This window comes from Salminus brasiliensis, chromosome 14, assembly GCF_030463535.1.
Source record: "Salminus brasiliensis chromosome 14, fSalBra1.hap2, whole genome shotgun sequence".
In the NCBI taxonomy this organism is placed as follows: Eukaryota; Metazoa; Chordata; class Actinopteri; order Characiformes; family Bryconidae; genus Salminus; species Salminus brasiliensis.
The window spans coordinates 1,839,654-1,854,795 of NC_132891.1; the positions used below are offsets into that span (position 1 = coordinate 1,839,654).

At 39.6% G+C, this 15,142-nt stretch overlaps 1 protein-coding gene across 3 annotated transcripts in view; it reads right to left on the reverse strand.

Annotated features, from left to right (window-relative positions):
* Positions 1-886: 886 nt before the first annotated feature.
* LOC140576644 (calcium-responsive transactivator-like) overlaps positions 887-15,142 on the reverse strand; it is a 19,286-nt gene continuing 5,030 nt past the window's right edge. The window contains exons 5-11 of one of the 3 annotated variants that reach the window (XM_072696143.1): positions 13,740-13,934; positions 10,018-10,182; positions 6,105-6,206; positions 5,434-5,526; positions 4,920-5,039; positions 4,492-4,619; positions 887-3,161 (exon numbers count right to left, since the gene is read on the reverse strand). In XM_072696143.1, coding sequence (XP_072552244.1) covers positions 3,135-3,161; positions 4,492-4,619; positions 4,920-5,039; positions 5,434-5,526; positions 6,105-6,206; positions 10,018-10,182; positions 13,740-13,934 — 830 coding nt within the window. In that variant the 3' untranslated portion in view covers positions 887-3,134. The remainder of the gene's footprint in view (positions 3,162-4,491; positions 4,620-4,919; positions 5,040-5,433; positions 5,527-6,104; positions 6,207-10,017; positions 10,183-13,739; positions 13,935-15,142) is intronic. The other 2 variants (XM_072696146.1, XM_072696145.1) reach the window with 2 other exon arrangements.

Below are 15,142 nucleotides of genomic sequence, written 5' to 3' on the forward strand. Positions count from 1 at the left end.
TCTTAAACTGTCACCAAACATATATTAAAATTATTATTAAAATATTAAAATAATGTCTGTTTAATTTAGAAAACAATTTGACTTATCTGTAGATATATATACTGAAACTATATATATATATATATATATATATATATATATATATATAACTAAATAACTTAAAAATAAGTATTGTTTTGTAGCACCGACACTCTAACATCAGTCAAACCCACCTTTAATGTGATTTTTTTATTATATTTTCTATTAAACATTAACAAAAATGAAAAACATATTTTACAACTAACAGAGAACATTTCAGTTGCAGTAACATTCAATTCAATTTGGTGAAAAATTCCCATTTTCCATTTTTAATAGGTTTTAGTAGTCATGGGTCATTAACTAGCCATTAATAAAAAAAACAGCAAAAGTCAATAAATAAAATAAATAAATAAAAAAAAGCAAAACTGGACCCAACAGAACTGGCATGAACTCAGAGAAACGAGAGTAATCTGGAGTTAGTGATTAGGGGTGAGCTGAGCGATGTGCTACAGCTGGTATAATAACTCGCCTTCAGCAATTTAATTAGTAATATTTTAATTTAAGAAGTTTGGTTAGTTCATCATCTTCCGTGAGAATCTACAGCTCAGATTCTTCAAAAATAGACAAACAGGACTTGTTATAACAGGCTAAAGAAATAATACAAAAGCTACAATGTTAAAAGTATTCTAATAATTTGAATCTAATATTATTCTAATTAGGTTGATTTAATCATAAAGTACCACAATATTAGCTCAGATAAGGTCCGAACACTCCTTCTGCGATGTAACATCAGTAAAACAGTAAAACTGATCACAACACAGTGACGACACCCAGTTAGAAAAGCGTACATTCATTAAAGCAAATTAAACACTGAAAAGGGATCAGTTTAATTCAAAATATGTACAAAATATCAAACATACAGGTTGTAAGCTTTGGCTATAATCAGATAACTGGATCCAATATTTCGTTTGCTTTTCATTTTCACAATTTAACGAGCAAATAAAAAAGTAAAAAATTAGAATTCATTTTACTGATAAAAAAATGCAAAAGCAAAAATAATAAAAAATAAAATAGTCAAGTATCCCACATGCAATAAAAGCATGTCATTTGAGGTCATGCTAGATAGTATGACGCCGTCTTGTTGGGAAAAAATAGTCACTCATTCATTCATCCAACAAAATACAAATAAAGTGCAAAATAAATACATGCGGCTTCTTCTGAAAAATGATCAAATAAAAGTAGAATGAATGTTTGTACATGTTTGGGAAATGTACTCCTACTCGCCAAACACATTAAGTGGATCCTTTTATATAAAATATGAATAATGCAGATCACGCCATCAGCGCAGACAAGCGCAAGTATACATATAAAGCACATATATATTTATATTTAAGTGAGTAATGGAGTTATTAAAGCAGTCATTAGTAGAGTATTTCAGCTTCCACAGGTTTTCACAGCTTATGCACAGACAGTAACAGTAAGATATCAGACGAGGGGGACTTTTACGCTTAAAAATAGAGCAAATACAAATATTCGCTTAACAAATCATGTAAATTAATTCAATCTGTCTGTGTTCGACATTTAACACCAAGATTCTTCTCAACGGAAATCAGCAGTTCTAGCCGTTAACTAAAAAAAAAAAAAAAAAAAGTATACGGACGACTTCTATACTTTCCTTATAGACCTTAGAGGGTGTGTTGTGGACTGTAGATGATGTCACGCCCAAATAAGGGACTCTGGATGTGGGACTGAACAACATGTGGTAAACAAGTATTCCCAACATTCCCATGTGTACATTTCCCCCCGAAATGTCTCTGGATCCTCTGAATTACGAGCTCACGGCTCAAATAATATCATAATTAATATTAAAATCAGTCAATATTAAAAACCTGCCTAAAATTGTGTCGCTTTCCCTCGTACCGCTAAAACAGGCATGGACTCCACAAGACCTTTGCAGGTGTCCTGCTGTGGTATCTGTCAGTAAAACTACTAAAAGAGCCTTGGGTGCCTATGACCCTGTCACCGGTTCACCGGTTCTCTTTCCTTGGAGCACTTTTGGTAGGTCCTGACCACTGCATACTGGAAGGAACACTCCACAAGACCTGATGGCTGATGTTCTGACCCAGTCATTGTCTAGAACATCACAGTTTGGTTCTTCTAGTCAAAGTGTCTCAGATTCTTACGCCCTATTTAATACATCACCTTCAGCGCCATCAAGAACTGACCGTTCACTCACTGACTAATATGTAGGTCCAGCCCTGGACAAAAGAGTTCTTCAACACTTCAGGCTGAGGGGAGTGGGAGGGAGGACCATCCTACTCAGCCAGAGAGGCTCTCCTGGGCCCCCAGCCGAGACTCCACCTCACACTGACTTCAAAGAGTCAAAATATGAATAATGCTGAATGTAAATCAGATGCTTTCGAGGAAGCAAAAGTTGTTGTTTAGATGGAAAATGACGGGAAAATAAGATTTTAGTGTTTTAATTTTACAATATGAGCAAATGTGATTAATAAAGATCGTTTTGACTAATTACTTCATATTTCAGAGGATCCATTGATGTTCAAGGTAACAATGCATATAAAACAATGGGTATCAGGTGAGGAGCGCTTTGTTTACCACAGCCGTGGTTCTAGAAAACCGAAATTCCTCATATGAGCGTGATAACAAGCAACAAAATAAAAATAAAAATATATATATTTATTAAAAAGGAAAAATCTCGTGGCTCAAGCTGAAAGACATCAGGTAGGTTATTAGACTCGTCTTATATTCTCCACTAGAAAGTCATCACAGTTGACACGCTAAATATGAAAATATGCACAGATTTATCAGGGTTTATTAGTTAGCTTTGTTTCTGTTAGGCTGCCTCTGTACAGCAATACCAGTCCTAAAGTCCTCTGAGAAACGGAAAGGAGGTAGGTGAAATAAAGTAGAGAGGATATTTAACAGTTAAAGAGACAGGAGAGTGGGATCCAGCGCCGGTCCGCGCTAGCCGGAAGCTGAATTCTGTTTAGACGACCCGGTTTTCTCATCGCTCAGCAGTACACAGGGATCTACACAGTGGATGCAATCCTGCCCTTTCAACAACGCTGCCAAAGGGTCACTTCAGCCACGGGTCCTTATTGCTGGTAGTTTCCATACTGACCCTGCAGGGACAAGAAAAGCATACTGAAAAAAAGCCACGGACATAAAGTCAAGTAAGTTGTAAATATTTGGACACCAACGATCACATGGTATGTGGCCTCATTCAGCATCTTTCTATGAACATTTCTTACATTTGTCTAAACATTTGTCTAATCAGATTTGTGTGTGTTTTCACCACAGACCCGTCTGATATCTTCATAAAAGCTGTATTAAAGCAGCAGTATGCGAGAACTGGTCATTTTTGCACCTGGCCTCCCCCTACAGGTGAGTAATGTAATTCACTTTTACTCCACTGCCGTAAATACAGATCTCGCTTTGAGCACATCCTCATGGACAGCTGTACACGTGCATTTCTGGACAGTGTGAGAGCTGCAGAAGCTTGATCTGAAGATAGAGAAGCATGTGGGCTGAGACGGTAGAGTAATACTACAGGACTTTACACTATTTTATCATACATTTTACCCAGAGTTACATGCACTGCAAAAGTCTAATTGGGAACAACAGGCAGCATGATTCTACAGCTGCTGTTTTATGGTAAAAATGCTGCATATTGCTGCTTTAAGTTATTTTTAAGAAGTAATTACGTCTGAAGAACGGTTGCTGAATGAGGCCCACTGTTTTAAACTGTCTCCCGGAGTTTACTGAAGTGGGAATTAAATAATAAATATCTGTGGCAGATTTTCTGCTAATCGCTTTAATCTAAATCAAACATCTTCCTTATGCGTTTAATTCGAAGTTACTTAAATAAATAAAAAATAAATCCCCTTTGATTACTTTGACAGTGTTTACATCCAAATCGAGTAAACGTTAGGAGGAATTACAGCCATTGTAATACACAGTCCCCCAATTTAAGGGTGTCAAAAGTAACTGGACAATTGGCTACTTACCTGTTATCAGGCCAGATGTTTGTTATTTCGTTTATTTTTTCACTTACAACTATGCAGATTAAAGGTTTAGAGTTGATTTCAAATGTGGTATTTGCCACCTGAGCAACTGTCCAATTACTTCCGAGACCCTAAAAATAGGGGCATGTGCATGAAATGTTTTTTCCACCCAATTTGGATGTAAAAAACTCTTAAATTAAAAACAAATGAAAAATTTTCAATATCTGTAGCATATATTCATATTCATATTAATGTCAATCCACTACACAGCAATGACTCTATCAATGTCCACATACTTACAGAGCTGACTTCATATTTCATTATTACACTGTAGACACTTCACACTTCAGACTCTGAACACCTCTTTGTTGATGATGGAGTAGTTTGTCTACTGGCTGAATTATGGCTTTAAAGGTGTGTGTTTTGGTGTGTTGGAGGTGTGGTCTACCTGTTCGTAGGTGTAGGGTCTCTGTGGCTGACCCCCAGGTGCAGACTGTGTAGAGCGATATGAGGAATACTGCTGCCCCTGACCCTGCTGGTACTGAGAATACTGAGAGGGGGCTCCCTGACCTGGACCTAAACAACAACATTAATATCCAGTATGAAGTTCTAATAACATTAATATCCAGTATGAAGCTCTAATAACATCAATATCCAGTATGAAGTTCTAATAACATTAATATCCAGTATGAAGCTCTAATATCATTAATATCCAGTATGAAGCTCTAATAACATCAATATCCAGTATGAAGTTCTAATAACATTAATATCCAGTATGAAGTTCTAATAACATTAATATCCAGTATGAAGTTCTAATAACATTAATATCCAGTATGAAGCTCTAATAACATTAATATGCAGAATATGTGGTGTTACCGTAGCCTTGGGGCTGGCCGCTGTACCCTGGCTGTGAGGGATACTGCTGCTGGGTGAAGGTCTGCTGCTGACCTGAGCCCTGCTGATACTGAGGCTGCTGCTGGCTGTACTGGGGGTTTCCTACAACACAGCGATCCACAAGACCATCCATCACAAGATTATCACAATCTTTATCTCAGGCAGATCAAGTTATAGATGCATACACTAGTGCTGTGTGTGTGTGTGTGTGTGTGTGTCTGTGTGTGAGTGTGTACTGTGGTCTTTTTTTAGACTGACTTCCATTGAAAGTAACTTCCATTGCTTCTCCTTTAAATGTATTAGTGTGTAGATACAAGGTTTTTGCATAGACTCGAACTCAAAAGTTTTAATGGGTGACCATATTTTTGTTCTCAACAAGTTCATCACATTGGGACTCATCTCCCCTGTCATTAAACGTGTAAATCAGCCCTAATGGCGAATGAGTAAACGATCCCAGCGCATGGATTATGAGGTGTTATGAAGTCTGGGTACCCACCACCTTCATAATAGTGTTGTGAGGACTCCTCGAACGACCTCTCATAGCCCTGCTCTCCATACGAGGACTGCTGATAGGGGTACTCTCCATGACCTACAGGGGGCACAACATCAGCTGAAACACAAACAACACTCAACACTGGACACACACACCCTCAGGCCAGGGCACAGAACAGTTCAAAACCCAACACACACACACACACACACACACACTGACACGTCTCTGCCTCCTGCACCTAACTCCACACTACAGAAAGCAGCGGAGGAACGGAAAACGAAAGATAGATCTGAAATTTCGGCACACCAATAAAAAGGGTTCACGATCAAAGAGAAGAGCAGCGCCTCACGAGGTGGGAGGGGCGGGGGTGTTGGGGGTAGGGGAGGGGGGTTAGAGTATATAACAGATAGAAGAAGTGAAATAAATACTTCGCAGGGGAAGATCTCGGACTTGGACTTTAGACGCTGAGATGCCAAACATAAAGAAAACACATGAAAAGCAGGAGGGAGAGGAACAGAGAGGGGTTCGGGAGCGACTCCGGACGGAGGAATACGGGGGAGGAGGTGTTCCAGGGTTGGAACAGGGTTTTGTGTGTGTGTGTGTGTGTGTGTGTGTGTGAGAGTGTGTGAGAGTGTGTGTACGTGTGTGTGAGGGTTGAGCGTCCGTGTGATTACCATCGGGGTAATACTGCTGGTTTAAGGGCTCGCTGGAGCTGGCAGTGTGTCCGTACTGCTCTCCGTAGAACTCCTCTTGGCCCATGTACTGCGGGGCAGATCCTGAAAGACAGGGTGACACCAGGGTTGGTTAACCCTTAAATTTAAACCTCGGGTCACTCACGACCCTCGACTTCACCCCCTCCCGCCCCCTTTTATCTGGTCACTTCCTTGTATTCCTCAACCTGTTCGTTTTAGCAGTTTACCAATACAGCCGGTCCACCGCTCCCCTAGATCTCAATTAATAACTGATGGTAATTAATATGATCAAACGTGGCGACACTTGGATGGTGTTTTGTGTTGGTAGGCTGTCCTAAAATACTCCGTTTTACCTTCTTATCAGAAGGTCACAAAAAAGCTAAACAAAAAATAGAACAAAAATATTGCAGGTAAATAAATTCAAACGTTAATATAACCCAGTTACAATTATTTTTTTAAATGATTAATTGTACATTTATTATGTGCATATAATAATCCATGTTTTTTGTTACTACAGCAGTCTTGGGGATTAAGGGTTTAGGGGATTTATATTGAACTATATATGTACAGTATATATCTATATATATAACTATATAATTTGGGATTTGAAAGGGTACAAAGCTGTCTTAAAGTTAAAAACTATTATCACTCATGTTGACGTCTACCATAATAATAAAAATCTACTTGAAAGGAAACATATTTCAATTACCCAAAGTACCAAAATATGGAGTTATCAACTCTAAAATCAAGTGTCGGACAGCACAACCTTTAAAATAGAGTTTGTTAAATAGTAAAACTGTGCATCAGAAAATACAAAATATATTTGACAATTTGGCTCAGAATATTAACTTAAATTTGCTATAACTGCTGATAGAAATATTTGTATCTCAGTGGTACGACTATAACTAATCCCTAACTGGTAAATGAGCACTGATATGAGTGATATGAGTGATGAGTGATACTGAACACGTTATCCAACTGGAAACATGTATCTCCGTATCTTCTGCTTTGGTATGTTTAGACTAGGGATGCGCCAATCCGGCTTTTTCAGTTCCAATACCGATACATAAACTCTGCATATTGGTCGATACCCGATACCGATCCGATGCTGAATTAATGAACCGTACACCTCACCATGTGGGAGAGACTTAAGGCATCAGGACTGACTTAAACATTACTTATAATTCTATTTATAATAAAACAAATTAACACAGATATAAATGTACTAAATTACTATTATCCGATACCCGATCCAGCTACTTTTGTTAATATCGGGACAGACACCCGATCCTAATATCAGATCGGTGCATCCCTAGTTTACACCCACCTTAGATCAAAGATGAAATAATAGCTGAAACAACTGTGCCTTTAGCATCAATAGCTATATGCACATTTTGCCATAGTGTTTATTTAGACCATAGACATCTTTTAAAGCTATATCAGAAATAAAAAAGGCAAAGGCCTACAACTTTGCACCCTGACATAATGTTGTTAATTTGTTTAACAGAAATCAGAGGGTCACCTTTCTTCTGAAATCTGGTCTTTTTAAATGGACATAACCCAGTAAATTTATTCTGTATTTAGACCCAAAATAATCAAAGCTGTATTGACCGCCTCAAGATTTATATTAGGGCAGTAAGGCATGTTTAAAATTTTATATATATAATTTTATTTTTATTATATATATATATATATATATATATATATATATATATATATATATATATATATATATATATAAAATGTTTATTTAAAAAATGACTGCGAGTTAACTATGTTGATAGTTTTTTATTTTTTATGGCGGCTCGTTGATCAGTTAGATAACAACCCAGATAAAGTTTTTAAGAACAACTGAAATAAATACCCAGATATTTAAGGGTTAATCAGCCGATCCGATCAAACACAGCCTTTCTTTGTGTGTGGGTTTGTGGTTTTGGGAAAAAGGGGCTGACCATGGGCTGTAGAGGGGGTCTGCAGTAGTGTGGGCTTGGGAAAGCTTGGGCTTTTTGGAATTTTTGTTGATTAAGGGATCTGTGAGACAGAACAGAAACATCGGCTTGTGCAACCTGTGAAAAAAAGTCCAGGATTTCTGATCATTGATAAACAAAGCGGGTCTTTAATCACTCTACTGCCTGAACGAGGAGAAGGGGGGAAATCCATGGGGGAGGCGTAAAAAGAGGGGGAATTTGCGGAACCGATTTCCAACATGGCCGAAATGGTGTGCAGAAACTCCAGATATCACAACTTCCTTTTGAATCTGAGATGAAAAGCACATCCGACCGAACACAGAATGAGTAAACCAGGGAAACTCTGGCAAACAAAAGCTTATTAGCTTCAGGAGCACCGCAGGAACTATGACACCGTCAGGCCCAAACCATTCTCCCGAGATTAAAGCAATCAAACACTGAGAGTCTTCATCTGCTTTCACCTCACTGTGTTTCAGGTCCGCTCCGAAACATCCTGCTTTCCTAAAACCGGTGTCATACAGATGTTCACAGCTGCACAAAAGCGTCCACCGTCTGCCAACACTGAGCGCTCTAACCCCTATATTTAGTCAAGTGCTGTCGCAGCACGAAAGCAAAGATTTATGGGCTCCCGGACGAGGAGTGACAGCCGTGATAAATTTCTCCTCTCCTCTCCTTCAAGCCACCGGCAGCCGGTCATGCTGCCATCTCTACAGCACACACTGTCACGCAGCATTACCGAGAAATGGGGACAGAAAAAGATCATCTCCAGCATCGTCGACACTGCAGAAACGGTGTCCTAGCAAGTGAAATTCTCTTAAACCTAGTCTAAATATCTGATTTACACTGTGAATGAATATTAGAAGATTATTACTCACTTTGTTTTACTGTGGTTAAGTAATTTATCTACTGAAAGTCTCTGACTTTCCACTAGCAGATAATTGTAGCTGTATTTTTAAGGAAACAACAAATTATCTGCCAATTATCCAATAAAAAAGACACTTTTTAGTAAAAAATAAGTGAATAATTCAGTTAGTAAAATAGTAAAAGCTAAGTCAGTAGATCTTATAATAATATCTATAATAAAAAAGTCTTACAATAATCCTAGAATAATCTCAAAATGAGAAATATCCGATATTTAGATGACATTTAAGAGTATTTCACTTCCAGTGTGAACATTCTGCTCTTCTGGAGTTAATAAATACAATAAATACATCAACACTACAACATCTGTACAAACCCATCTTTTAGCATCTGCTTGATTCTGTGATGTGATTCCAACAGAACTGTCCGTCCTTATCCAGCAGATAAAGATACATTGCAAAAATGGTGAAATCCTCCTAAATGTAGTTTAAATATCTAATATTTCTCATTTTGAGATTATTCTAGGATTATTGTAGGATTTATTAGAAAATGTAATAACTTATATTACCTTCTTTTCATTTGTTCATTTGTTTATCTACTAAAAATGTCTTGTTATATTTTCTTAATGCAATTAATTTTAATATTATAAAAATAATAAACTTTTCTTAAATTAATTTAAAAAGAATTTAGATCATTTAGTTTTTATTACAAAATAATGATTGAAACAAGCTGAATATTCTGCCAGTGAAATAAGACACTTTCAGTAGATTTAAAACCACAAATAACGCTAATGCTAAAAACAAATGCTAAAATAAGTCAATAAGATTATAATATAATTATATATAAGTTGAAAACTCATAATATTGGCATAAGAGTGTAAAAATGAGGAGTATCAGACATTTAAACTGGATTTAAGAAGATTTCACTTACTAAAATATCATTTTATGACACATAGCCACCGGTTCCGCATTCCTCAACTACCATCTCCACGCCACCAACACACACACCAGCCAGCACCAAAACACACCACAACCCAACCGAACTCACAAGAAGGACCCGTCACTTACCTTGCTGAGAGGGACGGTAGCTTCCAATGGGCCTCTGTGGCATCATGCTGTTGCCTTGGTTCCCCTGACCCATCATACCCATGGACTGCTGGCCCTGGTAGTGCTGTCCTCCGGCCTGGGACGAGGAATAATGGGGTCCTGCACCTTGCTGATGCATCATAGAGACTGAGAAGAACCAGGAGGGGGCGACACCACACACATTACCATAGGAACAGCAGTTATCTCACAAACAGCCTGTAAAGAAAGGTCGTAAAGGTCAAGGAGCCGCATCAGAGAAGCCGGGGGGAGGACTAAAATATTCGTCGTGGGGAAAAGAAGAGCAGAAGCCAAGCTAGGGTAAGTGCTCGCACAAAGAGAAAAAACGCTGACAGTCGGGGGAACAAAAGGGGCAGCATGTCAGAGGAGGGGAGAGGTTAAAGGTCAGGGAAGCCTGTTAATAGAGGAGGTGAATAATTAAAGAGAGCGGAGGGCGGGGCGGACTGGACCCCCAGTGATGAACTGAATGTGTTTGTTTTTATCTGCTTTTTTAAAAATCTGCCTCTAATTCAACCATTCAAACCCTGATCTGAGATGTTAGCCGGGCAAAAATGGATTATTTTACTTCAGGAGCAAAAGCAGAACCCTTTGATGTCTATAAAGAACCACATACTAAAAGTTCTCCTGCCTTTAGAACTAACTAGGAAAGTTAGGAGTACGTTTTCAGTACACTTTCAGCAATTACAGATTTTATAAAGTACTCAAAAGGTGGTTACTGTACTTCAGGAACCCGTTTTGGTGCTTTACAGGATCATTTGTACAAGGTTCTATAAAGAACTCCTTTATTTAGGACTAACTAGGAAAATAAACAGGTACCAAAAAGGGGTTCCACTATTGTTAGGAGTACTTTTTCAGTACACTTTCAGCAATTACAGATTTTATAAAGTACTCAAAATGCTACACATGATCAATTGGGTTCTATAAAGAACCATCTACAAAAGGTTCTCCTTCATTTAGAACTAACTAGGAAAATAATCATGTAGGTACCAAAAGGGGTTCCACTATTAGTAGGAGTACGTTTTCAGTACACTTTCAGCAATTACAGATTTTACTCAAAAGGTAGTTACTGTACTTCAGTACTTCAGGAACCTGTTTTGGTGCTATACAGGATCATTTGTACAAGGTTCTATAAAGAACCATTCTCCCTAATTAAGAACTAACTAGGGAAATCATCAGTTAGGCACCAAAAAAAGGGTTCCACTATTGTTATTAGTACTTTCCCAGTATTTTAGTACACTCTAAGCAAAAAATACTATGAAAGTACTTTCAGAATCATTTAAGCATTTGATGGTTCCTTAAGTTGTAGCAGATCTAGATAGAACCACTATCTTTATTAAAGAACCCTTAAAGGAACCTCCCTTTTTAAGGCCATCCATATAAACCCATGACAACTAAAGTAACCCACCCGAATGCATAAATGGTTCTTGGCTTGTAAAAGCGGGAACCTGAGACAGAACCTTTAGTTTGACATGATATCACAAATGGACCTCACTAAAGAACGCCATGCAGAACCATCTCCCTGTCCTGTGGTTGTATACAGAACCTTACCTTAACGGAAAAACCCAGAGAACCCCCTTCCTAAGCGTGTACTACATAGAACAGTGTTTGCTGAGTGTGGTTAGGTGGCCGGACAGATCTTCAGAGTACTACATCAGTTCTAGGTCCTGTGGTGCTTCTCAGTGATCTTCTAACGCTACTGATCAGCTCAGAAAGGCCCAGCTACTCTTCTCACTTCCCATCGGTCACTCTCATGAGGATTAGAGCCAAACACCAAACACAGGAAGACCACATTTCCTCATTCTGTTTCACTCATTATTAATAAAGTATTAATAAACACATTAATAAGCACTATGCCTTTTGAACTGAGCAAAATATGCTGTTATTATTAATAACCAATATATTAGAACCTAATTCAACTGAACTGATAAGAAATAAAACATAAAATGATGTAAAAAATCTACAGAATGTGCCAGAAATACAACATCCTCTACACCAATGCAATAAATTCCATTATTTTATAGTAACATTTTTTATTAAATTATATTTATTTTAATAATGTGTTTCTAATTTTACTCAATTTTTCCACCCAATTTGAAATTTTGGCCAATTATCCAATCCCTGTTCACTGTTATAACTCCCTCTATGACTAGCAATTACCCTCAACACTCCGACATGCCCAACTGTGCTCTCTCAGGCTCCGGCTGCTGATGGCAAGCAGCATGATCTGGGCTTCAAACCAGCGATCCTCAGATCGTAGTGGCAGCGCCTTAGTCTGCTGGACCACTCGCAGCACCTCTCTATCCAATTTCTCATTCCTGAGATGAAGTATTATTTATTTATTATTTATTGTCTTTATTTTTTTACTCTATATATCACTGCTATAGACAACATCACTAAGTCACTTTATATAAGAGGAATAGACAGAAACATACATATTTATATTTAGCTCCACTCTGTCTCATAAATGTACATATCAGAGAATTTCTACAGATCCCTCCTGTCTTTGTATATTCTGTATTTTGTGTGTATTTTGCATTTATTTAATATCATTTTTAGATAACTTTATTTTAATATGTTTAGTAGGTATATCGTTTTGTCCTCCTGTAGAGCATCAACCTGAGCCTCACCACAAGCATTTCAATGCATAAATTAATTTTAAAAAGTAGAAATTAAGTCAAAGATTTGGGCCTTACTGCACGAATCTCCATCAGTATAATATACAGTATGATTGTAGCATTAAATCTATAATATATGTGTTTTAGCTACTTGTGCGCAGGTAGGGGTTCTGATTAGCCTTTCTAGCAATCCTACCAGCAGTTGTCTCTGGACCTATTTGAAACTTGGGTGTCCAAACTTCTGCACGTTTTGCCACTGTGCAGCTGTAATTGGCTCATCTGTCCATAACCCCACTATAGTGAACATTGAAGATATAGATCTATGTGAAGTGAAATTATATCATGAATGTAACATTAACTGGTTATTATCCGTGCACTCTGTGGACAAAAGTAATGGGACACCCCTCTTAATCACTGAATTCAAGTGAATGATTCAGTGCCTCCAGCCTCTAGCCCTGCAGTCTGTCTTTCCTCCACACATCAGTGAAAGAACGGGAGGTTCTGAAGAGCTCACTGAACTCCAGCGTGGTTCTGTATGTAATAGGAGACACCGCTGCACCAACAACAACAAGTCAGCTGGTGAAATCTCCTCCCTCCTAGATCTTCCTCCATCAGCTGTGAGTGGTGTTATTATTGAACAGTGGAAGAGTTTAGGAGGAACAGCTCACAGAGAGCAGCTCAGCCACCGAGTGTCTGTCAGACCACGTAAAGTTACAGAGCGGGGTCAGGGCCGAGTGCTGAGCTCAGAGCAGAGTGCAGAAAAGCCTCCAACTGACTCAGTAACTGCAGCAGAGCTCCAGACCTGCTGCTGCTGCTGCTGCTAGAGCTGCAGAGGAGGACCAGCTCCTTATTAATGACTGTAGGTTTAGAATGGGACGTCTTATAAATAATAATACTGTATAATAATAATACTTATAATAATAATCCTATATGTGGAATGTGCAGGTGTCCCAATACTTTTGTCCACAGAGTTCCTTTAGCTAGCCTGGGCTTGTTAACGGTAGTACACCCACGACTCCTGACTGGACCACACCGCTGATCCCAGGCGGGCGAGCGCTCTGGGGGGCTCACCTTGGTTTGACTGCATGTTGAGGTTGGTGCGGGAGGAGGACGGGTAGCCCCCCTGCCCCTGAAGCGTGGTGGTGCCCTGAGAGGAGGGAACTGAGTGGCTGTAGCCAGGCCCAGAGCCATGGCTGCTGGAGGGCAGGCTCATGGAGGTGGAGGGCCCGGGGCCGGACTGCTGCTGCATGGGGGCGTGGCTGGGGCCTGACAACACACACTCACAGTCAAACTGGGCACTCAGTAAAGATAAGGCACGATGTGCGCACACGGCGCCACACATTCAGTTCATCAGCAGAACACAGCGTTCAGAGAGGACCACGGGCGATGGGTGGAGACCCCAGTTCAGCACCGCCTCCCCGTACACCTGGAGCTGAGAGGCCAAAGCTGTGTGGGCTCATACCCCACCAATCAGCATCGTGTGGAGGTGCTCAGTAATCTCTGATGGACTTGATGTTGTGGTTTCTGACACTGTAGGAGGCGCTGTTATCTAGAACATGGGCTGAACTACAGAACTCAGGCGTCGAGATTCTGCTGCTGCTCATCTGACCTGAAATTATTACTGAACTTGATGCTTTAGTCCAAAAATAACAGCTGCCTTCAAACACTGTCCTATTTTGAGGGTTTGGTGTGCACAACAGATCCCAAAGACGGAGAGGAGGGATGGAAGAAAGGGAAGGAAAGAAGAAAGAAGGGGAAGTAAGTAGGGGAAGGAAGGGAGGGAAAGGACAGGAAAGAAGAAAGAGACAGATGGGAGGAATGAAGGGAGAGAGAGGATGGATGGAAGACAAAAGTAGGGGAAGTGAGGAAGGAAGAAGAGACAAAAGGGAGAAAGGAAGGGAGACAGAGAGGAAGGAGGGAGGGACGAAACAGGGGAAGAAGGTAGGGGAAGTGAGGGAGGGAGGCAGGAATTAAAAAAGGTGAAGGAAGGGAGGAAAAAGGGAAAGTTAGTAGGGGAAGGGAGGAAGACAGGAAGAGACAAAGGGGACAGGGGAAAGGGAGAGAGAGATAGAAAGTGGGAAGAAAGGGGAAGTAAGTAGGGGAAGTGAGGGAGGAAGGAAGAGACAAAAGGGAAGAAGGAAGGGGAAGTGAGGGACGGAGGGAGAATTGAAAAAGACAGGAAAGAGAGGAAGGAGGGATGAAAAGGGGGAGTAAGTAGGGGAAGTGAAGGAGGGAGGGAGGAAGGGAATGTTGAGGAAGGGAAGAATAAAGGGCGACGGGAGGAAGAGGGAGAAGGAGAGGGAGGATAGAAAGAAAAATAAAGAAAACAGATCAAGTCTAATAACAAAACTAATAACAAAAAATTGAAGTGATTGAAAAGGAATTCAGGATGTTCTAGATAACAGTGAGTCACACATGTGCTGGACATGTGATAGAGGTATGGACAGTGCATGCAGGGGGTGTGGTCTCAATAG